General features: G+C 40.7%; 1 protein-coding gene across 1 annotated transcript in view; it reads right to left on the reverse strand.

Annotated features, from left to right (window-relative positions):
• Nucleotides 1–11877, reverse strand: part of LOC108801251 (P-selectin-like) — a 26514-nt gene extending 14637 nt beyond the window's left edge. The window contains exons 1-7 of the mRNA XM_018573186.1: nt 11783–11877; nt 10139–10261; nt 9920–10044; nt 7895–8080; nt 6518–6703; nt 5560–5745; nt 3209–3394 (exon numbers count right to left, since the gene is read on the reverse strand). Of these exons, the coding sequence (XP_018428688.1) occupies nt 3209–3394; nt 5560–5745; nt 6518–6703; nt 7895–8080; nt 9920–10044; nt 10139–10261; nt 11783–11877 (1087 nt within the window). The remainder of the gene's footprint in view (nt 1–3208; nt 3395–5559; nt 5746–6517; nt 6704–7894; nt 8081–9919; nt 10045–10138; nt 10262–11782) is intronic.
• Between the last annotated feature and the right edge of the window lie 2006 nt (nt 11878–13883).

A 13883-nucleotide genomic window follows, 5' to 3' on the forward strand; every position in this document is an offset into this window, starting at 1 on the left:
CTCGCCGCCCCGCGGAGGCCGGGGGGGGGGGGGGGAGGGGAGTGGTTAGCGGTTCCACACCTAGCCAAATACTACCTAGCAGCACAAGTTGAACAACTGGTAAAGTATCACTCAAACTTTGAGACTCTGGCCTGGGTGGCTTTGGAGTCTGCCATAGTACACCCCTCATCAGCCGCCAACCTCCTCTGGCTTGCTCAAAAACATGGACCAAAAATATCCAACCCGATCACATCTCATTCTCTCCGACTTTGGGACTTCTTATGGCCTCCTTTCACCTAATCTACCCCCCACGTCCTTCCTGGCTAACCCCTGCTTCACCCCTGCCCTGCAGCACCCGTCATGGTTTTCTGCGTGGTCGGAGTGAAACCTTACCTCCTTCTGGCAACTACGGACAGCCTCGGGAATTAAATCCTTCCCACACCTACAAGAGCATAACCAACTCCCTAGTAAGGAAATCTTTAGATACCTCCAGGTCAAGCACTTTATAGCCGCATACACCCCTAAGCAATCTAGCCCCAAATTATTATCTCCATTTGAAAGAGTTTGCCGTGATAATCCACATACCCCAGGACTTATCTCTCTCCTCTACTCCACCCTGATCTTCCCCACGGATACGCCTCCCCCTTCCTATGTGCCTCAATGGGAAAGAGACCTAGAGTCCCCCATTGACGAAGATATCTGGCAACAATCTTGGGCGAATACTAAATCCAGCTTGCGCTGTGCAAGCATGTTGGAAATTAACTACAAGTACCTCTTGTGCTGGTACATGGTACCTTCCAGAGTGCCTATCTATAACCCTAATTGCTCCCCTAACTGCTTTCGAGGTTGTCCGGAACCAGGCACCTTTTTCCACATATGGTGGAGCTGCCCACAGGCTTCTGCCTTCTGGGAAGAAATTTTCACTCTCGTATCATCACTGTTCTCTGAACCCCTGACCAAAGACACATTTTCCGCACTGCTTAATTGCAAACCAGACGGCCTCCCCCATAGACAGTTTAATCTTTCAATGCATATATGAACATCTGCAAAGAGAGAAATAGCTAAAAATTGGCTAACGAAGCCCCTTAGCATCCCTAGTGTAATCAATCATATCAACTGGGTTATGACACATGAAAAGCGAACAGCACAACTCAATGACCATATGGACAAATTTGAAAAAACCTGGTCTCCATGGATCGACAAATATTTTGCCTCAGCCACCCCACGCCAACTGTACAATATAACTTACTCTTACTATCCTCTCTGACGTAATAATCCTCCTACACCTACGTGCAGCCCGAATCCCTAGCTTCCTCTTCTTACCTCCTTCACACTAGACTTGCCTGCCTTCTTCTTCCTTTACAGTTTCCTCCTCCCCCCATGTTGTGTTGTCTGTTAGTCTTGTGTGGTGCCAAGGTTTGACGCACTCAGACGCCGGAAAGGCATTAAGCCTCCATGTAAAGACCAGACAGACTGCCTGCGAGCTTCATATACACATATGCGCCAAATATCCTTTTGGAAATGGAGTCCTGAGCTCCTCCTGTCGGGTACTTGACACAGGGATTGATGTCAGAGTCTCCATCATCCTCATACAGATAAGTTCTCTAAATTTCTGTAATGGCACCATATGTTGTACTGTATTGGAAGTTTTTCTGCTTACAAACCAATAAAAAAAATATATGAGAAGAAATACAAATAAACATATGCAGCATTAAAACAGGTCAAAATATAAAGCCATGAGTCCACGGGAATTCAAAGGTCCTCCACATAGGACCCCAGTATCAGCAAAGAAGCCATATTTACTAAGAATTACCGAAGCCATCATCAAAATAATACAATAACCAGTTAGGTAGATATTGTCCCAATATAGACCAGGATAATCAGAGAAAATAAGAAACTAAATCCCTGCTACGCAGACCCACATGGAAACGCAGAGCGGGTCTAACATATAGGCAATGAGACGGATCAGGAACGAAATCCGATAGGAAGCTTCACAGCTCCTGGGTGCAGGTTAACTCTCCAGATCTCCTGGGCGATCATCTATAGGCGGCCAAGCAGAGAGCCTAGGATGGCTTCTGCAACGTCTCGGAGCCCTAGGAACTCTAGCACGAGGGAGCTCCTCCTTCACATTAAAGAAGTGCCCTCTGCACAGGACTTCTCTGGATCGATTAGCATCTGACCCCCTAGGGCCGAGGGTCCAGTTGACACGATCCAGTTGGATCTGATCAGTCGGGGGCTTATCCAGTAAGGTGTTGAAAACAGCAGTGACAGCTGTTTGGAGATCTGCTCTGCTGGTAGCTTATGGAATCCCCCCCCCTTGCAAACAAAGCTGCATCTGGATCACGAAGGGCCCAAAATGCCACCGACGTTTAGTCATAGGGTGAGAAAGTATCCACTATATAGATCAGCTGAAAAATTCACCTTCACACTGCAGAGTTCCAATCACAGACATGAACCCAGTTCAGTGTCCGGGCTACGCCCCCCCTTGATTATGGTTTTTAATGGTACTACTGTTTTTTAGGAACTAGGCTATATAAATAAGTCATTACATCTATTTAAATTTCAGCAATGTTACTAATCACTCTATTGACTGAATTCCAACCAAATACATTTTTTAATTCATAACTTTCTAATTTGTAGGTCAGCCATTAAAAAAATACAATGAAAGACCTGATTTCTGCAATATCCAAGAAAAAGAAAAGCCTTTGTTGGGAAGAAAAGCATGTGTACCACTTGTTACTTTGGGATTGAGTATAAAAATATGCCAGGCCAAAATTTGGATAGAGTGGAGAAGGGTTAGAACCTCTGTCATGTTTTTACTGCGGTATAGGACTTCATTAGAGGGATTTCCCCTCACTTCCTGTCCTGCTGACAACTTTTTACCAGGCCGGAAATCTGAGGAACTATTCAAGAGCAACACCAACAAAAATAAGAATGCACTCTTTTTGTAGAGTAAGGGAAAGCTATGATCTCTGTGAGATTAATTTTTATATATGAATGGGGGCCAAACCACAATGTGAGAGTCCAAAGTGCCTTTACTTATTTGTAATAATGTCACATAAAAGTAGCCAACGTGTTTCGGAGGCAACAAAAGTCCCCCTTCATCAGGGCTTATAAGAATGGAATGTCTCTACTCCCATTTCTAAGTATAGCACTCCTGCTGCTATGCTGAGGTGCTATTACCAAACTGTATCTTGGGGAAAAACATGACAAATTCAGCTTCACCTACCTAAACATGTGGGTGTTGCTTCAGACCATTCTCCAGTGTTCTGGCAAAATACAGATGTTGTTCCATTTAATTCATATCCTTCATTACAAGAGAAGTTGCAGAAGGACTTATATTGGGATTTTCCATACTTAATAGTGCAGTTGATTTTTCCATTTGCTATTATTTGTAGGTCCGCACATGAGACAGCTGCCAACAAAGATATTACATTTTAAAAGACCAATTGGCAATCCACACCATGTACAGTTACATAGTTAGTCAGGTTGAAAAAAAAGACACATGTCCATCGAGTTCAACCAATAGAGATATGAAAAAAAAAAAGAAGAAAAAAAAGTCAACAGAACGCTATGCCCACAATTACCCACTGTTGATCCAGAGGAAGGCAAAACAAACCCTCATTATCAGATATGTCACACACACTTCTCGACTTTTTTTTATAAGCTGCATACCAACATTTGTGGATCTGTTATAGTGGACTCCATTTACTTGTTCTATAGAAAAATGTTGCAGCATTTGATGATTTACAATTGTCTGTGACAACTTATCACAACCCTTAGGGCAGGGGTCTCAAACTCGATTCATTCGGGGGCCACTTGAAATTTTTTTGCCCATGGGGCCACTTGCCAAATTTCATACTTCACACACACACACACAGATACGCTCACATAGAAATATGCAAAACCCCACACAACCAGAATTACAAACATTAATGCACACACTCTAAGGCCCAATTTACACCTGTATGTTTAGGTGCGATTAGGGATTCCTGCGTCAGGAACTTGCATTTTCCTGCAGCAGGAATCCCTAATCTGGTGTTTGCAAGCAGCAACTGTCACTTATTCAAGTTAATAATTAAGTGACAACCGCTGCATGCAAACGTCTGCACGCCACATGTAATGGTGTGTGATATTAGGAATCCATCATTATCCCTGGATGCATCGATCGTGCATCCAGGGAGAATGATTCCTAACTACATGTTATCATATCACATGCCATTACATGTAGTGTGCCAGCGTTTACATGCAGTGGTTGTCACCTGATTATTAAAATGAATGGGTGACAGTTGTCGCCTGTAAATGCCAGATTAGGGATTCCTGCAGGAAAATGCACGTTCCTGAGGCAGGAAACCCTAATCGCACCTAAACTTACAGGTGTGAATATGCTCCCCCCGTCCCGCGCCCACCCACACAAAAATGTATGCTCCTCCTGTTCCCTGCCCCCCCACACTCACATAAAACAATATACTCCCCCCATGTTCTCTGCCCCCCCCACACATAAAACAATATACTCCCCCAATGTTCTCTGCCCCCTCCCGTGCACACAAAAATAGAACTCCCCTCACCTGCATATGTTTTTGCAGGGAGGAGGCACATATTTCCCTGGTGATCTAGTGGTGATTGGTAAGGTCTGGTGCAGAGAGCTCTGGCCGAAAGGAACAGAGAGCACAGCCAGCAGCAGCTATGTGGCATGCATCAAACAGAGATGCAGACCGTGTAGCTGCTCAGGCAAGTCAGGTGCGTGGTCCTGACTTGTCAGCTGGCTGCGGGTCACCTAGTACCGGTTCGCCGGCCGGTACTTTGAGACCCCTGCCTTAGGGTGTCTATGCACAATCCTTATAATTGTAACATATGGTCTATGTTTATTTAAGGGATAGTGTGAGGCTATACAATATTGATATTTTTGTATCCACTACTCATGTTTACATATAACCTACACATAACCTTCAAATATTTGTCATAGACAGAATATTGCTAGTTCTACATCAAAGCACTGACGTTTCCCCTGGAATATTGTCTAATTTGATGCTCACTTCTTCCATAGTTCTCAAATTAAACATACGCTTGCATTTCGTCCATGGGTATGAGTCCTAAAAAGGGCTTCACTTCAGCACAAGCAAACTTCAACAAAACAGTTACTTATTATGGTGTAATACAGTTGTGCACATGAGAAACTGGGTTGTTCTATATTTACTGAGTGTGACTTTTTATATCTAGATAGGATTTAGGATCTGTGCAGGCCATTTCTGGTTTCCCCCCTATCTTCCAAATTAATAAGATTCTGCACAGTCCAGGTTAGAAGTCCATAATTTTAAAGCTTAACTTCGAGATTAAAATTTTTTTAAAAAAGAAACAACCTTTTACCTGTACTTCTTTGTAATAATGTCAGATAAAATCAGCCAATGTGTTTTAGTGGCAGCAATTCTTCCCCTTTATCAAGGGCTTAGAAGAATGGAATGGGGACTGTTGTGTGTATAAAACATCTCTACTCCCATTCAAAGAAGAACACTCCTGATACTATGCTGTGGTGCCATTACCATAGCTTGGGGAAAAAATTGACACATTTTTTTTAACTACCTAAACATGTGGGTGTTGGTTCAGACCATTCTCCAGTGTTCTGGCAAAATACAGATTTTGTTCCATTTAATTCATATCCTTCATTACAAGAGAAGTTGCAATATGTCTTGTATTGGGATTTTCCATACTTATCAGTGCAGGTGATTTTTCCATTTGCTGGTTCTTGTAGGTCCACACATGAGACAGCTGTCATCAAAGAAATTACATTTTAAAAGTCCAATTGGCAATCCACAGCATGTTTCATATATGTGTTACACACACACGGCTCTGCTTATTATAAGATAGTGTGTGTTTATACAATATTGTTATTTTTGCATCCACTATTTATGTTTACATGTAACCTACACATAACCTTCAAATATTTGTCTCATACAGAATCTTGTTCATTCTACATCAAAGAAGAACATACTTTTTACTTGGAATATTGTCTAATTTTGATGCTTACTTCTTCCATAGTTCTCAAACTAAATATACGTTTGTATTTGAAATAAGCCCTACAAGGGGCTTCATTTTAGCACAAGCAAACTTCATTATTTCAGTTACTTTCTTTGGTGTATTACAGTAATGTTTTATATTTACTGAGCATGGATTTTATATAAGATTTAGGATCTGTTCTGGCCACGGTTGGTCCCCCCCCCCCACCCTATTTTGCATATTACAAAAATTCTGCACAGTCCAGGTTAGAAGTCTGTAATTTTAAAGTTTATATTCGAGATAAAATTAAAAAAGAAACAACCTTTTACCTGTACTTCTTTGTAATAATGTCAGGTAAAAAACAGCCAATGTGTTTCGGTGGCAACAATTCTTTCCTTTTATCAGGGGCTTAGAAGAATGGAATGGGGACTGTTGTGTGTATAAAACATCTCTACTCCCATTCAAAGAAGAACACTCCTGATACTATTCTGTGGTGCTATTCCCATAGCTTGGGGAAAAAACAGACACATTTTGCTTCAACTACCTAAACATGTGGGTGTTGGTTCAGACCATTCTCCAGTGTTCTGGCAAAATACAGATTTTGTTCCATTTAATTCATATCCTTCATTACAAGAGAAGTTGCAATATGTCTTGTATTGGGATTTTCCATACTTATCAGTGCAGGTGATTTTTCCATTTGCTGGTTCTTGTAGGTCCACACATGAGACAGCTGTCATCAAAGAAATTACATTTTAAAAGTCCAATTGGCAATCCACAGCATGTTTCATATATGTGTTACACACACACGGCTCTGCTTATTATAAGATAGTGTGTGTTTATACAATATTGTTATTTTTGCATCCACTATTTATGTTTACATGTAACCTACACATAACCTTCAAATATTTGTCTCATACAGAATCTTGTTCATTCTACATCAAAGAAGAACAGACTTTTCACTTGGAATAGTGTCTAATTTTGATGCTTACTTCTTCCATAGTTCTCAAATTAAAGGAGAACTATGGGGTTAGGGCTTTTCCCCATAGTTCTCCTAAGGGTAACGGGAGGACACAAACTAGCGTCCTCCCGTCGCCCTAAGCTCTGTATACCGCAGCTGAAACGGATCCCTACAATTATGTCTGGATCCGCCCAGCTGCGTGAGTGACAGCTGGCTCTGCCTATCTTGAGGAAGAGCCAGCTGTACCCGCCCCCTCCCCCGTCCGTTCCGCCAGTCAGCGCTGGAGGATCAAAGCGGGGAGGGGGGAATCCAGTCCCTCCCCTGTCACGGCTCTCTGCCGTGACAGGATTGAGAAGTGAGCGAACGCCGGTATGTGTTCGCTCACTTCCCGATCTACTGAGCCGACCTGTGACAGTTTTATTGTCACAGGTCGGCTAGAACTATGAGGATGAGTCAAAAGCACTCACCTCATAGTTCTCCTTTAAATATACGTTTGTGTTTGAAATAAGCCCTAAAAGGGGCTTCATTTTAGCACAAGCAAACTTCATAATTTCAGTTACTTTCTTTGGTGTATTACAGTAATGTTTTATATTTACTGAGCATGGATTTTATATAAGATTTAGGATCTGTTCAGGCCACGGTTTGTTTCCCCCCCATTTTGCATATTACAAAGATTCTGCACAGTCCAGGTTAGAAGTCCATAATTTTAAAGTTTATATTCAAGATTAAAAAAGAAACAACCTTTTACCTGTACTTCTTTGTAATAATGTCAGATACAAAACAGCCAATGTGTTTCAGTGGCAACAATTCTTCCCCTTTATCAAGGGCTTAGAAGAATGGAATGGGGACTGTTGTGTGTATAAAACATCTCTACTCCCATTCAAAGAAGAACACTCCTGATACTATTCTGTGGTGCTATTATCATAGCTTGGGAAAAAAACAGACACATTTTGCTTTAACTACCTAAACATGTGGGTGTGGGTTCAGACCATTCTCCAGTGTTCTGGCAAAATACAGATTTTGTTCCATTTAATTCATATCCTTCATTACAAGAGAAGTTGCAATATGTCTTGTATTGGGATTTTCCATACTTATCAGTGCAGGTGATTTTTCCATTTGCTGGTTCTTGTAGGTCCACACATGAGACAGCTGTCATCAAAGAAATTACATTTTAAAAGTCCAATTGGCAATCCACAGCATGTTTCATATATGTGTTACACAAACACACAAACACACACACACACACACACACACTGCTCTGCTTATTATAAGATAGCGTGTATTTATACAATATTGTTATTTTTGCATCCACTATTTATGTTTACATGTAACCTACACATAACCTTCAAATATTTGTCTCATACAGAATCTTGTTCATTCTACATCAAAGAAGAACAGACTTTTCACTTGAAATATTGTCTAATTTTGATGTTTACTTCTTCCATTGTTCTTAAATTAAATATACGTTTGTATTTGAAATAAGCCCTAAAAGTGGCTTCATTTTAGCACAATTGAATACAAAAAGCGGTTCTGAGCCACCAGGGAAAACAGGATACCACACCCTTGGTATAATTGAAGCAAAAAAAAAGAGAAAAATAGGGCTTTTCAGGTGTCACTCTAGGCATGGAACAAACATATTGCACATTTAACTGTTAAAAATTAATTTTTATTGTACAAATAAATACAATTAAATAAATAAATACAAGAGGGGTCACTGAATATACCCGTTGGTTGCACACCCATATCAACTTCCTACACATAATATGATCTAAAATCACAAAAGGCCTGTAGCCTCCCTGGACCACACGGCCACATTCTAGGCATCGAAATGGTAATAATCATTTATAAATACAGGTATTCCTCACTTAACGATCGAGTTCCGTTCCTACGACCAGGTCGTTAAACGGATTGGTCGTTAAGTGAGGAACTCTATACAGTACTATACTGCATTAGTACAGTACTGTATAGCGTTGCCGATGTACAGTACCGAACAGTGTACTGTACATCCGGCAATGGAAATACTTACCGAGACCTGCAGTGAAGATTGGGGGATGTCACTTCCGCCGGCGACCCGTCGCACTGACGCTGACGCGGAAGGTCGGAGGTCGATCGGCGGTCCGCCGTAAGTGCGAGTAAAACAGGTAAGTCGGTAAGTGAGGAACATCTGTATTGCTAAAAATAATTGAGCTCATCATATATTGTCATAAACATGTTATAAAATCTTGCTTCCGATGCACCCTGGGTCCAATCTTCTACGCGTTTCACTAAAAAGCTTCCTCAGGAAGATAGGAGGCTGCCTGTAATATTTAAATATCATGGGTGTAACTACATATGACTATCCTAAGTAGTTACAAAAAAATAGTTTTGTATCACATAAACACATAACAGGCATTGAAAAATGCATAACCTTTGTTACAGGGTCTTAGTGGTGAATCAGTCCATATCTCCAATAGAACAGAATCCATCGCCCAGAGGACATAGGGAGTGAGGGGCTTGAAAAGGAGCTGCGGTGATATGAGGCCAGCTTCCGTCCATCCATACTGCAAATTAGGATATCAAAAATGTATACTGTATACGGTATATGTAAAATTGGGGCTACTCATAACTGATTTACGTGATCCATACATATAAACACGGCCTCAAACAAATAGTAGTATCCCCACACACATACTCCCCCATCTAAATAGAGAGGGGAGAGAGGGGGTAATTCTCTCCCAATTTGTCAGGCTTTATACACTATAATTGCTAAGATCAATAATGGATCAACATCCAGTAATAAAATGAGAGTCACCACAACTAGACTTACATTTGATTCAACTGCTTCACAAGAAACTCCATGATCACCTCTCCCGCCGAGCCCCCTAACCCCCACGCATTCCACCATACTATCCGCATCACATCACACTGCCTATATATCAGGCGTGTGACGTCAGGGGCCGGGGAGGGCCTATGGTCTGCGCCTGCGTCCGTTTGCGCGGCACATCACACCAGGAGGTTTCCTGTCATTCTGACAGGGCCCTTCCCGTCCCGGCTCGTCCAGCCTATGGGACGGCAGCAGCCACTCGGGCATCACCGAACCCACTCCCACCTGCCGCAACCGCGACAGGAAGCCGCTAGGCAGAAGGGCAGAGATATTTTAACTGAGCCGGAGGACCATCAGCCCACTCAAGGCACCAGCCTCGAGGTGGTGAGGGTCTGTGCACAGACCATCCCCCCTCAAGGATGGATGTCAAATAGGGGGAGGCCGGCCCAAACAAGTCATCAGTGCGAATAGGACCGTCCTCATAAGGAGGCACAGACGACTCACCGCTAAATCCTTCATTGTTTGGTCTATGTTGCATATACAAAGTATCATATCAATAATTGTAACAATATCATATAGTGTTGAGTGTCCATAATTTATAAAATAACAGTGGCACATTGCAACACCATCAACAGAGCATCGGACCATCACAGATGATAGAAAATTAAATTTATACAAAAGGTATTTATTCCATTGGTTCTACCTTAATGAGAATACATGATAATTGAATAATTACAGTATTTAAGTAAAAAGTGAAGAACATTTTCAAAGTGACAATGTGCTTTATCATAGATACATCAATATGGAGCCATGTGTCGCTGGACCTACAACCCACCGGCGCATACCACCCCAATACTAAGTGTTGTGTGCATGTATATAAAGAGCCCAATGTAGCTATACCTAAAGCTACATGGCTCCTAGTCCCCCTAATCTATTTGTGTCAACCCTCAAAACAAATCCATATCAACCTCCATCTCTACCCCAGGAGAGGTGATCCTGGAGTTTCATGTGAAGCAGTTGAATCAAATGTAAGTCTAGATGTGGTGACTCTCATTTTAGTACTGGATGTTGATCCATTATTGATCTTAGCAATTATAGTGTATAAAGCCTGACAAATTGGGAGATAATTATCCCCTCTCTCTTTAGATGGGGGAGTATGTGTGTGGGGATACTACTATTTGTTTGAGGCCGTGTTTATATGTATGGATAACGTAAATCAGTTATGAGTAGCCCCAATTTTACATATATATACATTTTTGATATCCTATTGTAATTTGCAGTATGGATGGACGGAAACTAGGCTCATATCGCCGCAGCTCCTTTTCAAGCCCCTCACTACCTATGTCCTCTGGGCGATGGATTCTGTTCTATTGGAGATATGGACTGATTCACCACTAAGACCCTGTAACAAAGGTTATGCATTTTTCAATGCCTGTTATGTTTTTTTTTTAATGTGATACAAGAATTATTTTTTTTCACTACTTAGGATAGTCATATGTAGTTACACCCATGATATTTAAATATTACAGGCAGCCTCCTATCTTCTTAAGGAAGCTTTTTAGTGAAACGCGTAGAAGATTGGACCCACAGTGCATCGATGCAAGATTTTATAACATGTTTATGACAATATATGATGAACTCAATTATTTTTACCAATATTTATAAATGATTATTACCATTTCGATGCCTAGAATGTGGCTGTGTAGTCCAGGGAGGCTACAGGCCTTTTGTGATTTTAGATCTTAGTATGTGTAGGAAGTTGATATGGGTGTGCAACCAATTTGTATTTATTTGTTTTTTTTGTACAATAAAAAATGATTTTTTTAACAGTTAAATGTGCAATATATGTGTTCCATGTCTAGAGTGACACCTGAAAAGCCCTATTTTTCTCTTTTTTTGCTTCATTTTAGCACAAGCAAACTTCATAATTTCAGTTACTTTCTTTGGTGTATTACAGTAATGTTTTATATTTACTGAGCATGGATTTTATATAAGATTCAGGATCTGTTCAGGTCACGGTTGGTTTCCCTCCCTATTTTGCATATTACAAAGATTCTGCCCAGTCCAGGTTGGAAGTCCATAATTTGTAAAGCTTATCTTCAGGATTTAAAAAAATAACCTTGGAATACTGGCTGATGGTCATTATTCATCACTTCTTTAAGGCCCTCCAGCAGTCCAGGACCAACATGTACATGAGGACAGCGAGGACCTACAGAGCGCTGGACATTATAGAAGAGTACCAGAGTCTGCTGGAGCAAGGAATAAAGTATGTATTTCTCTGCCCCTAGGCTTAACAAGAATTTAACTCTTGCTGTGCACGGGGAAGTTTTTAAGGTAGTTTTTATAACTCAGAGTTATTGTTCAGCTTTAAAGCTACATATACACTGAGTGGCCAGAATATTATGACCACCTGATGTTTGTAGGCAAATTAGCTATAATTAGCTGTAATTTCGCGCTGAAGTTGGTAGAGGGCCAGATCATTATAAATAGGGAAGCAGGTTGTTTACCACGACAGTAGAAGTGATTTTTTATTGAGGAAATTACTTCTTCGTGGCATGCTGTATTCTCGAAAAGATTGTAATTTAATCTCCATGTACTTTTTCCTCTAAGTCTGTTTTCTATCTTAAGAGTCAATATTACTGCTGCATGGTCTGACCAGATGATTGAACCTATTTCAATCTCTGGGTCATTATCCAAGATTCTCTGGTCTATCCATATATGGTCTATTCTGCTATATGATATGTGTACTGTGGAAAAATAGGTAAAATCCCTCCTTGTAGGATTTAATATACGCCAGCTGTCCACCAATCCCAATGTATCCATTTTGATTCCAAGTTTTTTTAACCCCTTTACCGGTAAGGGTAGTTTACTTGTAGTATCTAATTCTGTGTCAAACGTCAAGTTCATATCTCCCATCACCATTTTCGTGCCTACTCCATACTGTTCAAATTTATTCAATATCTTTATACCAAAGTCGTGTTGTCCCTTATTTGGTGCATAAATATTCGCAATTGAATACAATTCATTACAGTACAAAAATGTGAAAAAAATATATCTCCCACAAATATCTATTACTGTATCTATTACTTCCACTAGTGCATTTTTATGTATTCCTATAGATACCTCCTTAGATTTGCTCTCTGGATTTGTGCTGTGAAACCATTTAGTATAGTATTTGTTACTTATTTCTATGTGCACCCCCTTCTTAAAGTGTGTTTCTTGTATACACAAGATATCTACCCTTTTTTTATGAAAGTGGTACAAGACCTGTGAACGTTTTTCTGGTAGATTAAAACCTCTAACATTATAGGTACCTAGTGTCAGACTACCCATAACAAGATTAAGTGACTCTCTAGAATTTTTAAGCATATGACCTGAACACATACAATCACTGATTCATACATTAATACAATCCTACCTTCACATATTCTTAAACCATCCATACAATTAATATGTTCTTGTATACAGCGTGGGACATTTTTTTTCCCATCCTGTATAAACCAATCAAGAACCAGCCCAAAAAGAGAGAAAACAAAAAACAATGGGCTATATTGGGGTTGTGGATGCCAGAGATACGTCTGTCTGATACCATCTTACCCGCCCCACCAATTCACCACAGTTTCTCATAACCCGGTCAAATTAATTAATAATTAACAATTAACTACATTCCACCCATGGCTTTGTTGTTCTTGAAGTATGCTTAAGTCCTTTGGCCAGTCTGGTAAGGTAATCCTGGGCAATTCCAGTGTTTCTATAAAAACTGGGACATCTTCTAATGTCCTGAATTTTGCTGTTTTCCCATCTTTATAAGCTATTACCTGGAAGGGGAACCCCCATCTATATTTTATTCCTCTCTCCTGTAAGACCTCAAGCAGGGGTTTCAGGGCTCGTCTGAGCGTCAATGTCTGTTTTGAGAGATCTGGAAAAAAAGTCACTATATATCCATAAAACAAAAGCAAAAAATCAGGAGCGCAACTACCAATGTTTGTATCAAAGTGTGGGACCATTGGATATATAAAAAAGGAGGACAGAGTCAGGCACACTGTAGGATCTTTAGAGTGTGGAGTTTAGGTATCTATGGAAATATCACAATGGAAAAAAGGTGGAACTCCTCATTAGGAGCTCCCCTGTTGTCTGTGCGATCATCTG

This window comes from Nanorana parkeri, unplaced genomic scaffold, assembly GCF_000935625.1.
Source record: "Nanorana parkeri isolate BGI_ZX_2015 unplaced genomic scaffold, ASM93562v1 scaffold2265, whole genome shotgun sequence".
NCBI lineage: Eukaryota > Metazoa > Chordata > Amphibia > Anura > Dicroglossidae > Nanorana > Nanorana parkeri.